This window comes from Durio zibethinus, chromosome 4, assembly GCF_047325235.1.
Source record: "Durio zibethinus cultivar Kanyao isolate XHJ-2024 chromosome 4, ASM4732523v1, whole genome shotgun sequence".
NCBI lineage: Eukaryota > Viridiplantae > Streptophyta > Magnoliopsida > Malvales > Malvaceae > Durio > Durio zibethinus.
Window position 1 is genome coordinate 34,636,707 of NC_143165.1, and position 24,249 is coordinate 34,660,955.

The 24,249-nt window shown below is 27.8% G+C and overlaps 3 protein-coding genes across 3 annotated transcripts; 2 read left to right on the top strand and 1 right to left on the bottom strand.

Moving 5' to 3' along the window:
• Positions 1 to 513: 513 nt before the first annotated feature.
• On the top strand, positions 514 to 2,260 carry LOC111288462 (MLP-like protein 31). The gene is made up of 2 exons (XM_022879362.2): positions 514 to 722; positions 1,698 to 2,260. The coding sequence occupies exons 1-2, from the start codon at positions 530 to 532 to the stop codon at positions 1,970 to 1,972; spliced, it is 468 nt and encodes a 155-aa protein (XP_022735097.2). The 5' UTR covers positions 514 to 529; the 3' UTR covers positions 1,973 to 2,260.
• A 9,177-nt stretch (positions 2,261 to 11,437) lies between these two features.
• On the bottom strand, positions 11,438 to 13,017 carry LOC111287857 (protein C2-DOMAIN ABA-RELATED 7-like). The gene is made up of 3 exons (XM_022878533.2): positions 12,820 to 13,017; positions 12,128 to 12,223; positions 11,438 to 11,905 (listed from the first exon to the last, which is right to left on the bottom strand). The coding sequence occupies exons 1-3, from the start codon at positions 12,928 to 12,930 to the stop codon at positions 11,591 to 11,593; spliced, it is 522 nt and encodes a 173-aa protein (XP_022734268.1). The 5' UTR covers positions 12,931 to 13,017; the 3' UTR covers positions 11,438 to 11,590.
• A 7,457-nt stretch (positions 13,018 to 20,474) lies between these two features.
• Positions 20,475 to 21,998, top strand: LOC111287842 (uncharacterized protein At4g22758-like). Its single transcript, XM_022878517.2, has 2 exons — positions 20,475 to 21,354; positions 21,588 to 21,998. The coding sequence occupies exons 1-2, from the start codon at positions 21,123 to 21,125 to the stop codon at positions 21,752 to 21,754; spliced, it is 399 nt and encodes a 132-aa protein (XP_022734252.2). The 5' UTR covers positions 20,475 to 21,122; the 3' UTR covers positions 21,755 to 21,998.
• The last annotated feature ends 2,251 nt before the right edge of the window (positions 21,999 to 24,249 follow it).

A 24,249-nucleotide genomic window follows, 5' to 3' on the forward strand; every position in this document is an offset into this window, starting at 1 on the left:
TCACTAAATTAAGATCTCATAGGCATTTCTTTGTTTCAAGCATATTTTTTTTTAATGTTTTTTAGTAAAAAAAAAAAAAAAACATTTTCGATGTTTTTCGAACATCAAGATTTGGGCATTATACAGTGTAATGCTATACTAAAATAATACAGTGAACAAGTGACCCTGATAAACGTTGTTAATATTCTATTAATAGCTTCATATGCAAGAATTGAAACATTAGATTAGAAAGCTTTCATTAGAATGCAATGATTGAAAAAACATGTTTTTGTAGCAGTTGTTTATCTATTTATCTGCTTACTTGAATAATGGATATATTTCTATTATAAAAACAAAAATGTCAAAGCTGAGCACTGTTTATCGTCACAATCGATCCTGTGCAACGATGCGGCTTATTATGAGGAGTTATGAATTGGAACCCAAGAGAATTGGAGCCTTAAGACAAGTCTATAAAAGGAGGATATGCATTGCATAATAACAAGCATCTCTCTAACTAAATTAAATTCACAGAGAAATCCAGGTGAAAGCAATGTCGTCGTCTTTAACAGGTAAGCTGGAGGGTTCTGTGGAAATCAAGGCTTCTGCGGAGGAGTTTCATGATATGCTCAGCAATAGACCACACCATGTATCCAACGCCAGCGCCGACAAGGTACAAGGATGCGATTTACATGAAGGTGACTGGGGAAAACAGGGTTCCATTGTCTGCTGGAGTTATTTTCATGGTAAGATCGATATCTTGTCAACCAAGAAACTAAGCTTGCAGCCCAGCTGAATTAGTGTCATGATCAGTCTCATGACTGTTGTTAGCCCCCCAGATGTTTCGCTTAATTTCATTTTGTTTTCTTTATTTGATCCCATTGACTTTTCCAAATTACTCTATTTACACCTATGAATATTTTTTTTAGTTTTCTTAATTATTTTTAGTTGCCCCCCTTTTCTTTCTCAAATTCTTTATATAATTATCAACATTATTAATCTATTTTACTTAATTATTGATTAGTTAATTTTCAACTTTCTATTCAATAATTATATATTAAATTTTTTACCTTTTTTGGCAAAAGTAATTTTTTTTTTTTTACTTTGACAAAGTTCCTCTTATGCTGTATGATACATTTAATTTATTTTTTTTTAAATATGGATAACACCCCAATCTTTTATTACATGAAATTAAAGTTATGAACTTTAATTTTGCTATAGTTCGAACCTCAATGCTATAAAATAACTAATTTTTTGTTAAAGTCTTCTCAGTTGGATAATATAATAATTTTTAAAAATACTTAAATTTATTTAAATGAGTGAAATGAAAAATATTTGAAGAATGCTATATTAAAAATTCAAATAATTGGACTTCATTTTTCAAAACTTATAAGTATAATTACAATGAAATAAAAGTTTATAACCTTTATTTGATGTGATAAGAGATTGAGCGCTTGATTCCATTTTTATGTAAAGTTGGAAGATTTATTTGGGTATTATTACATCCAAATGCTACCTCACAGAACATAGTTAATTTCTCATACAAATAAATGTTGATATTTTGCCCCCATACTTAAGTATCCTGAGCCTGGCTACGTCCCTGTCGTCGCCATTTTGTCATATAATATTAATGTTTCAAGTATGAGCATCCACTCTGTTATAAGCCTATCTCTCTGAATTGAGCTGATTAATTAGAGGTGAGTTGTTTGTACGAAACGCAGAAGGGAAAGCTAAAATTGCGAAGAATTTAATCGAAGCGGTAGATCCAAAGAACATGTCAATCACTCATAGAGTGCTTGAAGGAGACCTGCTGGAGGAGTTCAAGAGCTTTGTAGCCGTAATTCAAGCTACTCCGTCTACTAAGGGCAAGGGCTGTGTAGTGCGCTGGGTTTTCGAGTACGAAAAACTGAACAAGGATGTTGCAGCTCCACAGAGCATGCTGGAGTTTCTGCTCGAAGTGAGCAAAGATATGGGTACTCACCTCAACCAACCATGATGGATTTCTGCCTGTTTTATGTAGCTAAAAAAAGCGAATAAAGGCTCAGCTTCGATCGGTAGATCTGATTGATGCTTGGCAGCTGTGTTTGTGTAATTTTAGATGTTTGTTTGTTTGGATTTGCATCAGCTGAAAGTCATACGAAAGACTTTCTATATTATTGATGCTCCTATGGTTGTCTTGTATTTGTGGAGTGAAGATGAAGCATGTGCTTCGTCTATTTATGTTACGAATAAATTTTATATAATCTGTTTCTCTTTCTACTTTTACATGCAACATTTCTACTTGACCCTCATGCTTTATGAAACAAATAGCTTTTATAAGAGGAGTTTCAAAGAAAATTTGAAACAAAAAAATTGGAAGAGGAAGTGTCCACAATCGAGCTACTTGTCTAGGCTTGCGTGTCAAACTTGGGCTGCATTGATTTAAGTCCCAAATCCAATCACCAAGCTCAAATGGATTATTTTATTAAATAAATAATAAGTTTTAATTTTAACCAATATTTAAAATATTAATGAAAAAATAGTATGTTATAATTTTAATGATAAAATATATAATTTGTTATTAAGAAGGCAAGATCATTTTTTGAAATTATAATTATAATTAGATATTATATTCATATAATTAATTAAATAATTAATTATTAAATTATTATTAAATTATAATTATTGAATAATCAATTGATAAATTATAATATAATTATACAATTAAATTTACGTATAATAAAACTTAAACTTCTAGTTAAACTTAGACTTTTTAAAACCATAGGCTCAATAAATCCCAACCCATAAACACTTTTTTTTTGGCCGTTAGCCCGTCCCTTTCCCTTTAAAAGCATGCCTTTCGATGACTTTTTTTTATTATTATTCAAATAAAGAGAAAAAAATTTTATTTACACTATGTTTGGCAAAAGATGAAAGGAAAATAATAGACTTGGCCCAAATCGAGAGGGCTTTGGACAATATTTTTCAAGTCCAGACTCGGCTTAGCTTAGCTGGAAACACTATTTTATTAATAAAAATAATTTTATTTTATTTATTTTAAAATATATACTAATATAAATTTTTTTAATATTTTAATAAATATTTTAAATAATAACTGACCTTAATGGACGGGCCAACTCAAGCCTTGAAAAAAAGGGATAGAGGGAATTTTTTTTATAATAATTGATATGGAAGACGAAAATTAGAAGGATAAAAAAGAGATTAATAGGGATGAAATTGTAACTACATAAAATGATCGGGTGCTATCCTTTTTTTTTAAGAAAGAGGTCACATATTAGGATATATATATATATATATATATATAATATCTTATCTATTTTTTATTTAATAAAAAAGAATTCAAAACTGATTTTTTAAGTTGGATATATATTTGTGTGTGTGAGGAGCATTTCACATATAATAATTATAATATAATTAATCAATCAAAATTTAAAATTTTGTGACATCTACTATAATTTTATGTAGATCCTATACTTATAAATGATAAACTCTAACATAATTTTTTATTATAATTAAATATTTATAACAGTATAATAAAAAAAAATTATAAGTGATATATTCCCGTATATATATTATATACCTCAAGCCAAAAAAGGCTGGGATACTTTTTTCTCTTTGTATTGAACTTAAAAGGCAATCAAACTAATGGTAAAAAGAAAAAAAGAAAAAAAGGCAATCAAGCTATTAGATATGTCATGTCATCTACTATCATGCATTTTTACACACTAAAATCATGCAAAAGATCCACTTACATTAATGTAATTTTTATAAATTTTGTTTTTTAATCAAAATAATTAAAATTAAAAATATTATTTTGATTCAAATTAGTTATGAATTTAATTTTGATCCAATAATAAAAAAATAAAAACTAAACTAGTGTAAGTGAATCTTACTTGTAAAATCACATATATATATATACATTTTTCAAATTTATAAACATTTTTTATCTCAATTTTGCTTATGTATTCTTCTCTTTTCTTAAGCATTGAATGGAACTTGTAAAAGTTTAATTAATTTGAAATTGGAAGTTGAAGAGATGATTTTTTTTTTATTTGAGATTATCAAATTTTAAATCATAATCATTAAAATTAAAAGTTTAGCATTTTATCAATATACTAGCTTTGTGATCCATGTGATGCACGAATTAATTAATTTATATAATTTGAAATTATAATTATAAAATGATATTAAATTTTAAATAAATATATGAACAAAATATAAAGGTATTATTCAAAAATATTAAATTCTTTATTTTTTGAATTTTTTAAGTGAAAAGGAATTATCAGTCTCTTTATAAACTATTTTCAAATTTTGTGTAATTATCAAATTTAAACTTAAAAATAATACATTTAAATTTACAAAATGATAGAGAGTCTTGAAAAACAAACACTTTCCTAGGCTTAAGAATATAAATTGGATAATGCTTAAAAATATAATGAAATACAAATGAATTAAATTATCACTCATAATTAAAAATATATAATTTTATTTTCACTTTAACTATTTTATTATTTATATTTAAATATTAGTATTTAATGAAAATTTTCCTTATATTACAAAATTAAAGAAAATAAATTTTTTATTATTTGAACAATTTGATTTAAAAAATAAAAAAGTTGTAGATACCGTAGATAACTGTCTTCAAAAGTCTTATAAAAAAAAAAAACATTTTCATCTCCATCTCAATGTTAACTTATTAATATGAGATGATAAAATTTAGTAGCAAAGTAAATATACTTATCATCTTATAAAGATTAATATTTTCAATAAGGAAAAGCAAGTGGTATTATATCATTTTCATAGTTTACTTTTTTACTTGTACCACAATGGAGTACCCCCAACTTAATCTTTTCACTCCTACATTTCATGGATACAACATTTAGCAATACAAAACAAATAAAGAAATCTCATATATGATTATTTTACTGTTACATTACAAAGATCAAAGGCATTTTAAGTTTTAACATCAAAGCGAACATACCTCAATTCTTACTTCCTCCAATAATTTAGTTAAACAAAATGCAGTATTTAAATTTATCATTATAATTTTTATTGATTTTTACCTGATAAAACTATTGTTTTGTTTGATGGGATGCCTAATTTTGAAGTTTCAATTCCCTAACTTAATATAGGACCTATTATTCCTAAACGTAAGTTTTAGAATAAGGCCATTGTAATGCAAAAATCCTACAAATTAATGGCAAAACTATAATTATTGATCAAATAGAATGAAATTGGTAAGAGAACTTTTGTCACACTAATATTTTTTAGAAAAAATATCAATTACTGACAAAAATCCTCAAAGAGCTCTGAATATGATATTTTGTTTGATACAGGTACGACTAATACTATTGATATGTGCAATTGATGAACTAAATGAGTAATAGGAGAAATTCCGCATAAGAATATTTCATCGAGGTGGAAGATGGCATCCACTAAATAGTGAAATGAATTATATTTGATCTTTTAAAATTTATTAGAAAATTTATAAAAATAAATTTATATTTAAAATAGATATATTTAGATTGTTAAAGATATATTTAAATTATATATATTTACAAAGATATCATATATCTAAATTGTTAGAGATAAATCTAAATTATATATTTTTTAAATTTAAAAAGGAATACATAGATAGTTTAATAGTTCATTTAAAAAAAAATAACAAAATTATTGATTTTATTCTAAATATATCTGAAAAAAAATGAGTTTGGGATAAATTTTATTTGATTTAAATTAAAATAAAACTCTTGAAATATTAAAATAAATCTAATTTTTAAACTTTCAAATATTTTTAAAAATAAATAATTATTGAACGGGATTATCTAGTTAAAAATTTAAATTAAATTATTATCTTACATGTCAAAAATATAAGTTATCCATGCAAGTATCCATGTAGCATACCTTATTAGGTATTCATGTATTTTGTAATATAATATATATATATATATATATATATATATATATTAGGTTTAAGATGAAATTTTTTAGAATTTTCAAAATCTTACATAAAGTTATTTGAATTTTTAATATCTTCCATAAATTTTTTAAAAATATAATATTTTTAAATCAAGATAAAAAAAAGATTGGTAAAAATTTTGAATAAATCTAATCTTTGTAATTTTTAAATATATTTAAAAGATTTTGATAATTAAATAATTTTTTAAATAAGGTTATTTGATAAACAACTAAAATTATTTATTAAAAAAAATAAAATCCACATTTTATATTTTTAATTTTGAAAAATATATTTCTAAATTGATTTTATTTTCAATTATAATTTTTATAGTTTTGACATTTGAATAAATTTAAAATTTTTTAATTTGTAATTAAAAGAAACTTTCTTATTTTTAAAAAAAATTATCTTATGTATAATTTAAAAGAGTTATCCACATATATGTACATATGACAAACTTATTTATGTATGTTGTTATATAATATATATTAGATTACTATTAGTTTTTTTTTTCTTTTTACCATGAATATAGGATGACTTTATGAATTTATTTATTTATGTACTTTCTTTTTTTTTTATGGTTTTTCAACAATAGCAACAACCTCACCCGACAATTCATTGTGTGAGTGGGTTTGAATTAGTTGGGGCAATGTTCCCGCTTGCATGGCCTACTTTTACCAATCTTTTATTAATTATTGGCATAAGAGTTAAATTTTATTAAGCTTTTGATATATTGTAGAGCCCTACATATGACACCTCTTCCGGCAAACCTTTATGACATATTTTATCTCTTTAAGCTTATCATCTATCATAATAATAGATTTAACAATTTATATATTCATGTAATGTTTATGCAATTATAAACACTTATAAAATATAAAAATTATCATATTATAATTTATATTAATAAATTAAATAATAAACACTTTTTTTCTATTTTACTAAATTCATATATAATTTTTATTAAAATTTTAAATTATATCATTTTATATCTTATTATTATATTGTGTTTATAATTATCATATTTAATTATTAACTTTTATAATTTTAAAGGGTCTATCAAATCTTTCAAAATTTTCTCTTTTGAATCATTAATTATTATTGATTAATCCATTTTTTTATAATAAATTTCTCTTTAATCTCTGTTTCAAACAATATATTAATACGGCATGAGATCAAGTAAACCAAATATGGCATGAGATCCTAACAACTCTCAGCATGGCCCCATAATGTCTATAAATTATTGTGCTGTAAAGATCCCAAATTCCCCAACTAGGATTGATCTATGATTTTCTTCGTCAACCATGATATTTACAATCCAACTGAAAGGAATATAAAAAATTATCCCATATATCAATTTCACAAACACATTTAAAAGATTATCACATCTGTTCATTTGGTAATTATGTAATTTTTTATTTATTTTTTTAATTATGTTCTGATGACATGTAGCAATCCCGATGAACTGACGTCTACAATTAATTGACGTCTGTTCACTAAATTATTATAAATTTAAAATTTTTAATTTTAAATTAAATTGTTTTTTTTTAAGACAGAATTTTTTATTAAAGGAAAATAAGAGCTACTAATAAAAGAAGCGGAAAACAACCCAATAAAACCACGACAGCTCACAATTAAAAACCAAATCTCGCTGGTCAATTTTAGGTCAAACCTTCGATTTTTGGGTAGAATTGCCAGTAAAAAGAAGCCACATCAACAGACACTGGGGCAGTCCTACGAGGAGGTTGTACTAGATTATAGCTCCATACCCTTTGTCGTGTGCAATATGATTTTGGAACAAAAAAAAAAATGGAAGCACCTGAATCATGAAGTTGAAAAGGAAATTTTCTTTTTTGGCCAAAGGAACAGGAAATATTGAAACTTACTTCTTTGAGCAAATCCTTTTTAAACATTTTTAGAGAATTTTATATTGAGAAAACGGGTTTTAGTACAACTAACCACATTTTATTATAATTAGGTGGGTGCTCGACGGTCAAAATTTTTTATTTTTTATATTTATTTATTATTTTTATTAAAAAATTTATCTAATTTTTAGAAAAATAAAAAATAAAAAAATTCAAGTAGAGAAACACGTGAATATATAAATATATTATTCTCACAAAAAATATTTTATAAAAAAATAAAAATTTTTATTTTATTTTTTATATAAGATTTTCTTAATGCTAAATTTCAACAAAAAAAGGGATAAATATATAAATTTAAATAAATAAATAAATAAAATACTTATTTTTATATGTACCATATTTATATTTATATCAATTTGATATAAATCCTCATAAATTGATTTAATATCGACTTTTTATAAAAACACTTATCTCAAATTAAGATGAATAAAAATTTATTAGATATTAATTATTTTAACATTTTTATCAGTCGAAAAAAAATATCATACGTGTAGCGTATGTTTTATATGAAATGAATCTCACATAAAAAAATATATTTTTAAAAAATATTAATTAAATTTAAAAAAAAGAAAAAAAAACATTGATATAAAATAAGTTCCACTTTAAAATTTTTTAAATCTTTTTAAAAAATTATTAAATAATTAAACAACTAAAAAATATATAATTTTTTTTTAAATGAGTATGTGTCACGTTGCAGCTTAACTAGGTACAGCCAAGTTTTGATCAAAATGATCAAAATTAATTATATAATTAGATTATTAATTGATTATCGCTACTTAGTATAATAAGGACACTTATAGAGGCTAGCTTTTAATAATTATTATTAGATTAGATGATCGTATGTAAGTAATTACATTTACCGGATTTTAATTCTAATTTTATTTTTATTTGTAAAAGAGAGAATTGAAGTAATCTTATAACAACCCAGAAAACAAAAAATTCAAGAGAAATCATAAAAAAAAAAAAAAAGGTCTGATCTCACACTATACAATGAGAGTTTTACAAAACAGAGGCCAACAATTTCTTACAACAACCCAAACTATCCATTAATCCACCAAAATTTATATCCGAAATTCATACAAAATTAGAAATATATGTAATCTGACAAAAACCCAAAATTAAATGACAAAAATCTTATAGTATTTGATGGATTTGTTGTTGTTTGTGGGCTTTGAGAGAGAGAAACAAGAGAGGTATTTTTTGTTCATAGAAACAAGGGGGTTTAGAAGAGTAAGGAGAGGAAGAAATATATCAAATCACAATACTTTGATTAAACAAAAACTCTAAATTAATGGTAATAAGATTTAATCAATGCATAGATAAGAGTTTTCATTTCATTGAATCACTTTCATTATAAAATAATTTACTTGGCTCACAATTATTTGTTTATTATTTAAAATATAAATTATAATAATCGTATTAAACTTTAAAAAATAAAAATTAATGTCAATTATAATGAAACATCAATTTAATTAAAATAAATAAAAATTAATGATGCAAGTGATTAAGATTTAAGATCTGAATGCAAAGCATTTAGATTCAAACCTATAATTTCTTGTAAATAAATGATTTATAAATTTATAATTCTCTTTGTGAAATGACGATTTATTATAAGCTTAAAGATAGAATAATCTCTCTTACACTTAAATTTTTTTATACCAAAAAGCAAAATTAAAAATTATTTTTTTATATTTTTTATCATCGCCATATAACATTCGATGGGATAATCTCTCTTATTTTTAAATTTTTTTATTAAAAAAAGTTAAAACTTTATTTTTTTATATTTGTTATCACCGCTATATACCTAACATTCAAAAAAAATTGTCAATCTGAGACAACAGATTTTTTTTTCTCAACCAACAGGTAAAATTTTATTCATAATAAGAGATCAGTACATATAAATTTTTCCAACTAGGGGAAGAAGACACCAAAACAACTAAAAGCCAGCACCCAATTACAGCCAAGCATGAAAAACAGTAAAGCAATCAACACCCATTTATGCTAGGGAATCTGCAGAAGAATTGCCTCTCAAAACAGTAGAGCAATCAGGACCCTTTGATTTTCTACCCTTTCTACATCCCCTAAACTTCTGGGTTCTGACCATTATTTCGGTTCATCAATCATTTCACAGCCTTCAATTGCTTTCACCCACAGGAACGACCTCATCTTAATAATAAAAAGAATATTCTCACCTGTCCCAGCCTTTCCTTCCAAACACCGTATCATTCCTGGCTAACCATAACGCCCAAAATGTGGTAGCACCACATACAGAAAACCATCTTAGACTATTGAAGTAAACTCCACCCACAGTCTCTCATCAAATCCTCAACACTACTTGGAGTTTTGGACAAACCCCACAATTTAAAAACAGAGCACCAAACTCTCCGAGAGAAATAACATGGCAATAAAAATATGAAAGCAATCCTCAATTTAAAGATGACAACAATCGGATCGAGATACATTTTTGTTTGCTTCGAATTTGATTTAATTTTATATATTAAATACTTAAATTTGATTTTATTTATAATTAATATAGTTTGAAATTAATAAAATTTTTTAATATAAAATATTATTTTTAAATATAAATATAAAATTAAATAAATGTAAAAATAGATATAATTAAATAAATGATAAAAATATTTTAAATATATATAAGTCGAAACAAGTTTATCTAAAATTTAATTTAAATTTATCTTGATTCAAAATTTAATTTTCAAAAAAAAAAAATCTTATAAAATTGGATCAAATTAAAACATAAAAGATTCGGATTAGATTGCTATCCCTATTCCTTGTCATGCAATCTACATCAAAGGCACGAGCATTGACCCTCTTCAAAGCAAACTCCTCGAGATTTCAGAAAGCACTTTGAAGGAATTCAATTCATAGTAGCAAGCAAAAGAAAATTTTGAACTTTCTGAGGGACTTTATATTTCTAAAGGATAGAAACCAAACCTGATCATCCGGAGGATAAAGACTGTCCAGAGAAGATGCAAACTGCTTCACCGAAAAATTGCCCCTACTCTTCGGACCTCAAACAAGTTTATCCTTGACATTAGTCCTCAATATTACTTCTTTAACCAAATTCTTCAACAACTCGTTTTCTTATTCAAATAACTGACGCCTGAAATTGAAATTCCACTCCCCCGAAGCAATATTCACTAAATCAACAACCTTACAAACCTGATCCCTGGTCAGAGAATATAGCCTAGGAAAAACAATTGCAGCAAATCCAATCTCTTAACCTTATAGGGAATCAATGGTATCTCTTAGCTGGTTTCCAAGGTTTACCCGTAGAACAAATTACAAACAGGGCAGTCAGTTCATGTCAAATTGCAAATGATTGCAAATCAACGTGCCCTCATCTATCTTGGTAGAAGAAAGTACATATCATATCAAAATCGCCTAATTAAAATAACTCAAGCTAGTCAACTGAATTATGTAGTATGTTAGTCTACATGACTACATTTTTTTTTTTGGGTACAAAGCAAACCGCATCCGGGGAATAGAAGAAAAGATTACAAACGTTAAAATTTGAATTTTAAACTTGTTGGAAGAAGATGACTGCATATACCAACAGAGCTAAATTCAAAGTTCTACATCATTACGTAGGAGTTGAAACAAGGTTATAATTCGGTTTCTGTTCATAAAATACATAACAAAACTAGTACTTATTTCGAGCACAGAACATGGAGCGTGAGACCGATACGAAAACTACAAAGTAGATAGAATATACTTAATCCATAACTTCACTTTCCAAACCCTTACAGCCAGGAGATTCAATCCACTCCAGTTGGATTAACACTTCCCCGCACTCAACATTTCTGAGTTTGAGATGCATGTCTTGGGTGATCTTGCCATTGTTCCAAACAATGCTGCTCTCAACAGCCAGGCAGTTTGTCGTGCTTGGCTGTATTCTTCTGAGTGGACAACCATTCGGGAGATTTTGCAAGCCCTTCCCCATCTTCAAGGCTGCTATATATGGTTTAATGTCTATCTCTGCATTGCCCATATGATCATCTATAGTAAACGTGTCTTTGTCATACACGGTCTACAAAGACAACAAATCGAATGGAATTAGAAGAAAGTTCACATCTGCCCAATTACAAATGATAAGGAATTTTTGGCATATATCCACAAGCCACATCCTGCAATTATCCATGATTTATGTTCCTCTAGGTAAACTCTAGTACTGAGTTATATTCAGCATCAGCCTTCATCATTAACTGAATATAATATATATATATATATATATAAATCGGATATTACTTACTAAAAGGATTGGAACATTAGGATCATTGATTGAAAGAGTTAATTCATCATTCCACTCAGGATTGCAGTCGTTTTTCACAACGCTTGTCTTCAATGTCTGCAGCAATTTATGCAATATAATGTCAAAGAAAACGACACATTAACAACTATAAAGCTTCAATTTATGAATTCACCATAGTTGACATCAATGACCAAAACTCAGCCTTAAAGAGAACTACACGACAACTCTCGTGCCAAGAAAGTGATCTCTCTATCTAAACATAGATTCTGGGCATTTCTTAAATGCGAGTTCTAATTTAGAGACATGTTTCAAACCTCTCCATGTCACTGAACACAGCTCTTAACGTATTTGGTAGGTTGGTCTTTAAGTCCCATCCATTCCGGAGGCTCTATTTGGACTACAACAAGTTCCTCTTGATATCTAAAGAAAGGAGTTAATTGTACTCTAAACTCTAGATTATGTTCATTGCAATATCCTAATTTTTGAGGAATTTTGTTTCCAAAAAAAGCACAAAATTTGAGTCCCTTTCTTTAATAAATGAACCTACTAGGAAAATCATGCATTTCTTCAATAAGATGATACTAAACATAAATTCCTAAGCCGACCAGTAGAAAGAAAAGAAATCCAGCATCAACCATCATGAAACAAAGTTAGCTAAGCAAAGAGAATAAAAAAAGATGAAGGTAACAGACATGTTGACCCATAGTAATGACAACATAAGGATCACTGCTAACGGTGTCACGAATAGCAAGATTGATGCCTCTTAGGACCCTGATTCTGAGAAGTCCTAAGATCTCCTCCATTGCAACAAAACAGCTATCGACCCAAGCAAGACTAGTCGAAAACAAAACCTTCCTTAACTTCGTTTTGGGACCAAAATAATGCCCAGAAGCTGGAATTTAAAACAGATTGTGATATCAATTTGACAAGCAAAACACATCAAGCCTATCCTTCGTACGTGACCCACTAGAGGAATCTTTTCACAATCCCTAGACTCGGCCTCAATGCAACGTGTGGTGGCTCAGATAACGAAATACATGAGAAGGACAAAACAGAAAAAACAAAACCCAAGAGCATCAAAATCCGAAAAGACAAGTGGTTCAGCGCTGCCATAGCTCTGCCCTTGTTTTGTTTTTAAGGCTATGTGATCATCATCAGAAGTTATCTCCTCAACAATGTGATAGACAGAAGGGGGCAAGGGTAAAAAATTACACCAATGATGCAGTTTCATTTCAATTAAATGTGAGACAAAAATCCAGATATAATTTGTACATTGTAGTAAAATAAAAGAAATTTTGTAATTCATCCAATTTGGAGAGCTAACCAATTAGATGTTAAGGAATATGGTGGAATAATGAGTTTCTTTTCTTGTAGCAAACAACGAGTTTTAATTTCCATAATTCATCATGTATAATTTTCCCTAATGAAGACGAGATTATTCCTTTTCATTATCAGTTCCTTGCCTCCTCCACTCTCTTTTCCTGATCACAAAAATATCTGATTTATGCAAAAAAAAAAAAAAAGAATAAAATAAAACAAAACGTGAATTACGTTTTGATGTAATGTAAGGTAGAAATTGATAAATCCAATCACTATCACACTTTTGGTTTTTGTCGATTTCTGTAATGGAATTATTATATATCCACAAACAGGAAAAAAGAAGTGATTCTTTCTGGTATTCCAACAATGTTTAAAACTCATTCGCAGGATGGGTAGCCCATTTTTGTTTTCCTGGCACCGTCCAAATATCGCTGCATTTTGGGCTGTAATATTAAGTTACGACATCGACTTGTTTCCTGATATGGGTCTGGGAATATATGCAACTGCAAACCATACCTTCCTCTGATCAGGATATGTATCCTTTGTATTGGGTTAGATTCCCTAATAATAAGTTAACGAGTGAGACTGAAAGTGCCCTTTTTTTCTGTAAAGTCATGTGACCCTGCTGCCATGACCCAGGATCATGACTCAGACAGTACTCAAAGATCAAAAATTGGTATGGAATTGGAAAAAGGATAATTGCTGGAAAAAGGATAATTGCTGGAAAAAGAATACAAGAGACAGCTGATCACTGCTGAGCAATCTCAGCGAGACTTCTGTTGGTGGATATAAACAATTTCGAGCAAACAAGCGTGTTATGGGCTTTGATGAGTGGCCCAACTTCTAAAACTGATCTTCTCTTTATAATTAATGGAAACACAATGCACACAATGGACAAACTTGAGGACAATACCATGGAAATATGGAATTGTATATTTGTACTTTGTATATGGCAAATAGAAAAAGAGAGAATTGGAACTTAGATTCATGCAATCATTATAAATAAAATTATCAATAATCAAATAATTTTTTATATTTTTTAGTACATAAGTTATCACAATTTAAGGATAAAAAAATGTGATAATTATTAAATTTTGAATTTTAAACATATTGATATCATTTTTTTGAATAGATATAATTTGATTCGATAATTTTTAATAAAATATAACCTCATTTACCACTTACCATTAAGACAAAGTGTTACAGACTTTTAAAGAGCTGTATGCATGCATATTTAAGGACAAACAAAATGTTAACAAAAAAGTCTATGATATCTTACAATTTGAAACCGAAAAAGTTAAGCATTCGTGCTTTTGATGGTTGGATTTTTAAAACTAAGATTCTCGAAACATGGCATAGAAGAACATTTGTTTGTGCTTATTTTACCAGACAAACGGTGGAGTTATCACACTGGGGAAACATCGAAGAATTCATGAGCAACAGCTAGGAAAGAGTGAAACAATGAGATTTTACAAATAATATCCTCGAATGGCAGCAAAGCAGCATAAAATCTCCTAACTTCAACTGTGGGCAAATGACAGCCACGAATTTGGACATGAACAATTTTATAATCCAAAACACATTTTCTCAGAATTATACCAAATCCGGTATTATGGCATCTCCTCAAAAGAAACCAGGAAGCAGCAAGGTGATTTTAATCTTTTTGTTTTCGGTGTGATAACAAATACGGTCTTTATGGCTAACATCAAGCAAAGTTTAGTTTATTTTATTTTTCTTTTTAATTAAATATGATAATCCATATATTCATATCATATTAAATATTAATAATTTTTTTGTACTCGTACTATGTTTTATATGAAACTTGTATATCATAACTTTTGTTGACTCGAAAATATAAAACTTATTTTTTTTATTTTTTTAAACTCTTATATAATTTTTATTAAAATTTTAAACTATGTCACCTTCTGTCTTTTATTCTTATATGGAAGAACAAAATTTATCAATTTAGTTTATTTCGATCTATAATAACCGATAATGAGAACCAACTTGAAAATCTAAAGTTTAAGAAACGGTGTTCTAACCTTAGCATTGATCTAAGGTTCACTTAGGTTGCCTATCCACAATTCAATGGTCAAATAGAGGCAAAGTGGCAAACAATAAAATTAAACTCAAAACTTTAAAGAAGAGATTGGATGACGATAAAAGATAGAGATGTAAATGATAAATTAATACTCGTAAGCTACTCGAATTCGATTAGATTAAAATTCGAATTCGATTCGATAAATATCGAGTCGAATTCGAACTCGAACAGCTCAACTTATCGAACGAGTCGAGTTCGAGCATATTAATATCTAACTCAAATAGCTCATGAGCTTTATCAAGTTTTTCTATTATATATTTTTTTATTATTTTATTTATAAAATTATTATTTTACCCTTAACCTAAAAAACCCTAAACTTTTATTTTCTTCTTTCCCTATTTTTTTCCTCGTTATCCCTGTCTGTCTCATCTCACTAAAAATACATCTGCGACGCAGCATGGTCCACTTGCTTTGAAAGAATTCCTTTTCAATTCTTTCAAAGCTGGTTTAGACCAAAGATAACGCAAATCAAATCAAAGTTGGAAAATTCAAGACAAACCAAAGTTGGAGCAGGTTGCTGCCTTTCTGCATAACAAAAGGTTTTTTCATATTTAGTGAACTTTACAGTTGTGCTTGTGGCCATGATTCTTTCTTGTATCTGATTATGCAGTAATTCATGTAATTTCGTACAAAAAATGATGATGATAAAGTGTTTGAGCATGGTCCACTTCCTTTGTTTCTTCTATAGTTTTCTACAACTGTTTTGAACGAGAACCATGCCAAAAATTTTGACAAAAAGAAAAAAAAATGGTAAAGGAAAGTTAGCAATGTCATCGATCTTGGTGTGGCCAAGATGACGATAGGATTGAGGTGATCCAGCTTGGAGGAAGCTATCCATTATTCATATTAATCGAGCAAGCTTAAATAACTCAATTTCGATTACAAATCGAGTTTGAGTTAGAAAAATAAAATTCGATCGAGTTTGAACTGAATATCAAGTCACGAGTTAAAAATCGAGTTCAAATTCGAACTTGTCATTGTATCGACTCGATTCAGCTCGTTTACAACCCTAATAAAATAAAATTGACCAAGAAGCTTCCTAGAGTATTGTGGGCATTAAGGATCACAACCAAGGTTCTTACAAGAGAAATCTCTTTTAATTTGGCCTTTGAAATAAAAGCCATGATACTAATTGAGATTGACCTATCGAGTTTTCAAGTTGAACTAAGTAGTGAAAAAGGGAATAAAGAAACCTTAAGAGTTAATTTGGATCTAATCGAGAATACGAATATCAATTAGTAGAGTATAGGTAGAATAGAACATTTTTTATCCACGTCCTTAGATTTTTATATTATACTCATCTCGATACCCATATCCAACGGGTATTTTAAATTTATTAATATCCCAATCCCCACAAATATTTAATAGGTATAAATAATCTTCATACTCATAGCTTTAAAAAATATATAAAAACTAAAATTTTTTTAGCTTTTTTTTAGTTTTATCTTGTATATTTAGGTAATATTTTATAAACATATATTAATATAATTTTTCAATAAAAATATATTAATTTTAATTAATCTAAAATAATAATTTATATTATTTAATAAAAAATCCATATACTAAATATATAGAAATATATATAGGGTAAGGTATGGTATGGTTCAATATGGTTCAATACGGTTCAAGTACAGGACATGTATTATATTACTCATCTTAATCCTCATACCTAATAAAAATTTAAAATCATACACATATCATCTTCATACCCACAATGCAATACCCATCCCCATTCTCATTCAAGTAAAGAATTAAATTTTCAATTAAATATGGATAAATTGACATCCCTAATTGATGAGTAAAAAGATGCAACTCTGACAATGATAACTACTTATCAATAGAAGATTCTAATTGTTACAACAAAAGGGTCTGATGAAAGGATATTCACAACGATGACTTGATACTTAAAAAAGTTAAAATTTCTAATATCGATGATCGAGGAGGAAAGTTGGCCTTGAATTGAAATGGCCTATATATAGTTAAGGAAGAACTTAAAATCACAAGGTTGGAAGTTTCTTCTGCGTTTATATTCCAACGTTCAAGTTAGTGCTTGAAAAATAAAAATAAAAAAATTTTGAATGAGTCTACTTTGCGTGATGAGAGCTATTTATACCTGTAGGATAAGAATATCAGTTTGGATGACTCAAGTTCTGAGTAATAGATTTAGGACTAAAGTTGTTAATACAACCTAATCTGACAAATAACAATCCAATTAGGGGGTAACAAGTCAGTATTATGATATACTTTCAGTTGAAAGTTAAAATAATTGAATTAACGTAAATCTTAAGACTTTAGATTAACTCGACACATTAGCATAAGTCAAAATAATGAAGTTATCCTTATGTTATTGATAAGTCACTTTCTAAAAGAGAAAGTAGATAATATTTTTATGATCATAAAATGCCATTAACATAATGGTATTGTATTCTAAATTTTAAGATCTACTTTAATTACCGACCTACCTTTGAAATACCATCTATATATGGTAAGGATTCAAAAATAAATAAATAAATAAAAACAAGGTTAGCCATTAGCATGAATTTGAATATTAGGCAAATAACGACAAGCTGCTTAGAGTCAACAACCCAACTTGTCCCTTGTGGGTTTCGATCTGATTTGACCTCATAGGATCGATTTTTTTTTTTTGAAAATCGAGTTTCAGGTCGAGTTGGGTCGGATAAAGCTAAGAAAAAATTGGGATAAGGTCAGGTTCGGATTTTAGGCAATCCCAACTTGACCCGATCCAATATTATATAAAAAAATATTTTTTAATTTTTTATTTATATATATTTATATAATTATATATTTAAATATTTATATTTAAAAATAATAATTTATTAAATTTTGAATCAAGTCGGATCGAATATGATTTATATAATATCGGATCAAATTGGATTCAAGTACGAAAAAAAAAAATTTCAAATCAAATCAAATTTAAGGTAAATAAAAACTCATATCAACCCGACCTGTTATCAGCTCTAAAGTTACTTATTGTAGGTGAAATAATTTGATATTGAAAGAAATTATGTTGCCTGGAAGCTTCTACTTTATCTCATCTTCATTTTGCTTAAGTCACACTTTTGTTTTGGGATAAAATAAATACACGTTTGTACTGTTAATTTCAACAGAGTTAATTACACATTTGATATTATAATAAAATACATAAATTAGTATTTCAACATATATTTAAGTAAAATATATAATTAAAATTAAAATTTTTAAATAATATATCATATTAACTTAAATTTTAATATCATTAATTTAATTCATTTATACAATATGTAATCAATATAAACATTTCATGTATATTCGTTGCGTGTTAAAAAAAATACTAACTATGTTGTAAAAATTCTGCATCGCATTCAACATTAATTGGGTATCTCTGAAAAAATATATATTTAATTGTTTAATTAGCCTTAAAAAATTGTTGATAGTACCTATGATGTGCATGACGTGATAATATTTTCCTTGAGAAATAAAGGAAAAGACAATAAAAGTTCATATTTATTTTATATATATATATAGATATGTTTTGGATCTAATTATTACTTCCTACATTTCAAAATGGTTGTTTTTTTATTATTTTTTGATCAAATTAACTTAATTTTAACTATTAATTTTTAATAAAAATATAAAACTAAAAAATTTAAAAATAAAATTTGATAATTTTTAATTTCAAATTTTAAAAAATATATTTTTTAAAATTTTAATTCAATATGCTATTTGATCAAAATAATCAAACAAAAAATATTTTTTTATATCAATACAAATTATAATACATAATTTTTATATAATATATGATATAAATATAAATTATTAATATTTTATATGATATAAATACATAAATTGATATATTTATTTTTTGTGTCTATGATTGATTCAAATCAGCCCCATGCCAAAGAATAATCGGCTGCTTTATAATACCAACTGGCTAGTTGAACAAAAGTCATATACGGTATCATATCCTATCTGAGGTAATATTCGAATTAAATGAATGGAGCTTAAAGCAACTTGAACCGTGCATAAAGCAATCAATTAGTTTTATAGAATTATATTTTTACAAGTGACTGTAATTTTTTATTATTGGATTTTGTTTATGTTCTAAATGTTAGATTTTATTTAGTTTTATTATTTATATTTTTTTTAAATAAAAAGTCGTAACTTAAAAATTAAAAAAATATTACGGATATTTAATTTTAAATTTTAAATTTATTAGATGTCGAATTTTTAAGAGTAATTACATCAATTAATTAAGTTATATTCTAAATTTTATGATATTAAATTTATAAAATCTATTTCATATATGTGTCTTTTTTATTTACATAATCTTTTATATTACTCCAAAGTAATGTGGTAGATGAATTAGATTGTTCTTACTCTTTCAAAGATTTGGAGAAAAGGAGAATATTCTTTATTATTTTCTTAATACCATAAGTTTATTGGATATTAAATGTAAATTTTATTTTTGAATTTAATATTTATCTATTTTTATTTTTGGACAATGTCTTATAAATTGCTATTTGTGTAAAAACAAACAAAATTCATATAATTATATGACCAGACAAACTATTTATAATTATATGACTTTTCCTTTTTGAAGGAATTTTGAAATTAAATTATGTTAATAAATTTTTGTTCTACTTTGAGAAAAAAATATTTTATTGTAATATGTATTTTGTAAACATAATGGTTTGAATTTCATCAAAATATATATATTAAGTGAATTTAAATTTTAATTTAATTAATTTATACAATTATTTTAAAAAAATAATTTATTCAAAACTTAACTTATACAATTTATACATTTTATTTTAAAAAATAATATCTAATAAATTTAAAACATAAATTTAAATACTTACAACCCGGTCCAACAAGACCGGCCGGCCAAAAAAACCCCTTGAAAAGCAACAGTTACTGTTTTCTCTAGGAAGAGAGAATTTGGCAGGTTTTTGGTGATTGGTAACGTAAAGGGTACTGGATTCTGAGGAAGCTCGCCGAATTCAAAAAAAATTTGTATATAAGATCACAGTCAATCCCCAAACTCTCTCAACAGGAAACCCTAAATATTCCTTCCTTTTAAAGCTTCCACCTTTTTCACCTTTAAATACCCTCACAACCTCTCAAACGCTTCTCACCATTCTTCTAACAACAACCAAAATTTCTCTCTTTTTAGTCGAAGGCTGCGATACCAAGAACTTCTTTCTGTTCTTTTTTTTTTTTGGAATCAAAATATCGATCTTTTAGGATTATTGTTAATGGTGGAAAATTTTCGGAGGACTAGTAATTTGATGCTCTTCCTTTGCAAAACAAGGGCGAGCGCTCTCCTTATTGTTTCTGCAGCTTCTGCTTTCGCATTCGGTTCTTGCAAAGGAGGCTGGTACTACCGTTGCCTCGGCCTTGACCCATAAACAACCCTGAAATCTTTAGCCTCCGCCAATAACCCAGATTTTTTTTTGTTAAAATCCAAGAAACTGAAATAAACCCATTTTTTTAATCTCGGTTGTTGGTGAAATATTCATTCAATTTTGTTGGTTTGATTTTTTCTCTTTTTTGGATTTTGATAAAGTTGAAAAGATGTTGATTTACAAGCAGAAAAAGAATCAGGGTCCCAAGGGCAACAGGCTCTTGATTAGCATCACAGTTTTGGGAAGTGCAGGGCCGATACGTTTCGTTGTTAACGAGGAGGAACTCGTTGCCAGTGTCATTGATACTGCTTTGAAATCATATGCTCGTGAGGGTCGGCTTCCGGTTCTCGGATCTGATATTAATGATTTCCTCCTTTATTGTCCCAGTGCTCGATCAGATGGTAAGTTTATTCTAATCCACTTGAATCATTGCCCTTGCCATTTTTCACTTCAATCTTAAGAATAAAAATTTTCTAGGTTTTGTTTATTTGGATTTTTGGCTTAAATTTTGAAGCTATGTGCTGAAGCCCTGGTCTTGAAAATCCTAAGCCAAGTCCTTGAAAATAATGAATTAATTTTGTTTTGTTTGGGAAAAGGTGTTGGATTATTTATGATATTGGTATTTTCATTGCAGCACTTTCTCCATGGGAGACAATTGGATCACAAGAGGCACGCAATTTCATGTTGTGCAAGAAGCCAAGGACTGGCAAAATGGAAGATGATGGAAGGTCGACTCAAGCAATTCCTAGGAAGGGAAGTGGGAATTGGAAGGCATGGATTAATAAATCCCTCAATCTTTAGATTTCTTCCCATTAATTAAATAATTCTCAATCCTTTATGATCTTTACTCTTGGGTTAGCTGTGCTTTTAAATTAAGGATTGAAATTAGGCTATCATGGAGGGCCATAGTAAAATGTTGGTTATGTTTTCACCCTTTTTTTTCAGTCAAGTGAGAAAGCCTCAAATGTTATTCAGGAATAAATTGAAGCTGTTGTTCAGTTGTTTTGCTTTGCAATAAAAATGACCATTTTTGGGGTGTGGTTAATTCCAATTTTGTCTTTGAAAAGTGCTGTGTTCTGTTGTGTTTTTTTTTTTTTTTTTTTGAAATAGTAAACTTCATAACTTAAACTCTGAAACTATCCTGCTCAAGTATTACAGCCAAACTATTAGGAAAACCCTCAAACCAAATCCTTCTATTAGCATTCTCCAAAGCCATCTTTCCTAAACAGTAGCTGCCCTATTCCCATCCCTTTTCACGTGGCTGCATTCCGAAGTATGTAAGCCCTGCAACTGTGACTTTATTTCCTCTATCAGATTCCCTAAGTGGGACATATCAGTACTTGTGCCCTTAATCTTCCTTATGATCACCATTACTGCTGTGTTCTGTTGTTGAATGTTTATGATGGATGATTATATTTATGTCAATAGTTTAGGATTCTTATTGAGGAAATCAATTGGGTTTGGCTTACACCATTGTTTGAACTTGGAAAAGTTCTTCTGAATTGCCCATAACCTTGGTGTTGTCATCCGCTCTTATCTTGCTAGCTTGCTTTGAAGGATTTTCTTTTGCTAGCTGGATATGGCTATTTGGCTAGAAATATAGAGCATATGAAATCATGCACCGAATCTTTCGTATTATGACAAATGAAGAGTTTTAGTTTTATTTTGATTTTGATTTTGTTATCCGAACAATGCCGTACTTAGGAATTGACTCTAGGTAGACAATGCTCATTTTTGAACTCTGCCCAAAATCAAACCAATGTTGGAATCGTTTGTCTTGAGACTAATAGTCTATTATTGTGGATCTGAGTGTTAGATACCTTCTTGAGATCTTTTGAACAATTAGAAGTTTGGTGAAATAAGGGGGCCGTAGTGTCCTGTTAAAACTTTGACCAAAGGAGTAGCTCTTGTCTTGCCCGAATTCTCTCCTGTTTCAAACTTCGAATGCCGCTGTTCATGTACACGATAGGGGTCAAATTCTAATCAACCTTGCAAGAAAAGTTGACTAGAGTTAGAAATAAACTGTTCAAAGGTTTATTGCCACTTTCTCTGTTTAATTCATATTTGATCTAATGTCACTAGTTGAAGGATCCCAAGTTGATTTTTGTAGACAGGTTCATCTTTGTGATTGTGGGAGTTGATCTCCATAGTATTTGTGAGACTTTCACTTTGAAGATTTGATTTGTGAGTTCACCAATATTGACTTTACTGTGGATGGTTGCACATCATTTGAATGAAAATACTTGTTACAGGTAACAATGGTTTTTCATATTATAAATGGGAATGTGATGTTGCTTTCCTGATTATACTGCTTGAAAAAGTTCCCTTTCTTTCCCCTTTGTTTCTCGCATATGCTAGTTGTGCTTTATTTGGTTGGTCATTTTCAGATTAAGAAAGGTGCGAAAGAAAGTAAGAAGTGGGATCCCACCATGTCCAAATACATTCATTTCTGACGCCTTGCAGCTGCTCGAGTCTGACAGGATGGCAAGACAGGAATCTCAATGCAAAATTTGGGGCCGGCTTCTGGGAAACGCATGGCTCTAAATTAGGTGATGATGGTTTTAAGTTTGATCTCTTGCTTCTAAACCTGCGAATATATCATGGTGATCAATGGAAGGTAGGAGACAAATATACCTGCTGAAAGCTTGGCCATTGCTTTGTTCCCATCTTCTGGTCCCGGCAAGAGATTGATATCTTTGTTGCATATTTTTTGCAGCTCAAGTCTACTTATCTTTCCATTGATAAACGGTAAGGTAGCATTTAGTATCATTTTCAAAATCACCATGATAATGTAATCATTTAGCTGATCTTATCACTTATGGTTTGAAATTATTTTATTTGGTTAACAATAATTAATTTATACGAATTAAAAATCATTGTATTTAGTATTATTAAAAATCATACATTATTTCATTTAAAAGTATGAAGGTAATCATCTTTATTGTAATAATTACATAAATTAATGATTTAAATGTTATTTAAAGATAATTCATAAAACATAATAATAAATTTATTTCTTTATTCAGTAAAGTAATTTTTATAATATAAAATATGTCAAAAATTTTTAAATTAAAAAATAAAATTAATTTATTAAACTCATAATAAAAAATAAAAATATTACATTATATATAAAACATTAAAAAATACAAAAGTAAACAAATTAATTTTAAACTTATTATAATAAATATTAATTTAAATATAAAAATTTATAATATAAAATAATTAAAATTTTTAGAAGATGAAGTTTTTAATTTATAAATTAAATAAATAATATTTACTATTATTAATTTATATAT

Coding starts and splice junctions, on each gene's coding strand:
- LOC111287842 (XM_022878517.2), top strand. CDS start 21,123: ATGTTGATTTACAAGCAGAAAAAGAATCAGGGTCCCAAGGGCAACAGG. Junction 21,355..21,587: donor TCCCAGTGCTCGATCAGATG/GTAAGTTTATTC, acceptor TTTTCATTGCAG/CACTTTCTCCATGGGAGACA.
- LOC111288462 (XM_022879362.2), top strand. CDS start 530: ATGTCGTCGTCTTTAACAGGTAAGCTGGAGGGTTCTGTGGAAATCAAG. Junction 723..1,697: donor CTGCTGGAGTTATTTTCATG/GTAAGATCGATA, acceptor TACGAAACGCAG/AAGGGAAAGCTAAAATTGCG.
- LOC111287857 (XM_022878533.2), bottom strand. CDS start 12,930: ATGGAGGAGATCTTAGGACTTCTCAGAATCAGGGTCCTAAGAGGCATC. Junction 12,224..12,819: donor TCATTACTATGGGTCAACAT/GTCTGTTACCTT, acceptor AAATTGCTGCAG/ACATTGAAGACAAGCGTTGT. Junction 11,906..12,127: donor CTAATGTTCCAATCCTTTTA/GTAAGTAATATC, acceptor TTGTCTTTGTAG/ACCGTGTATGACAAAGACAC.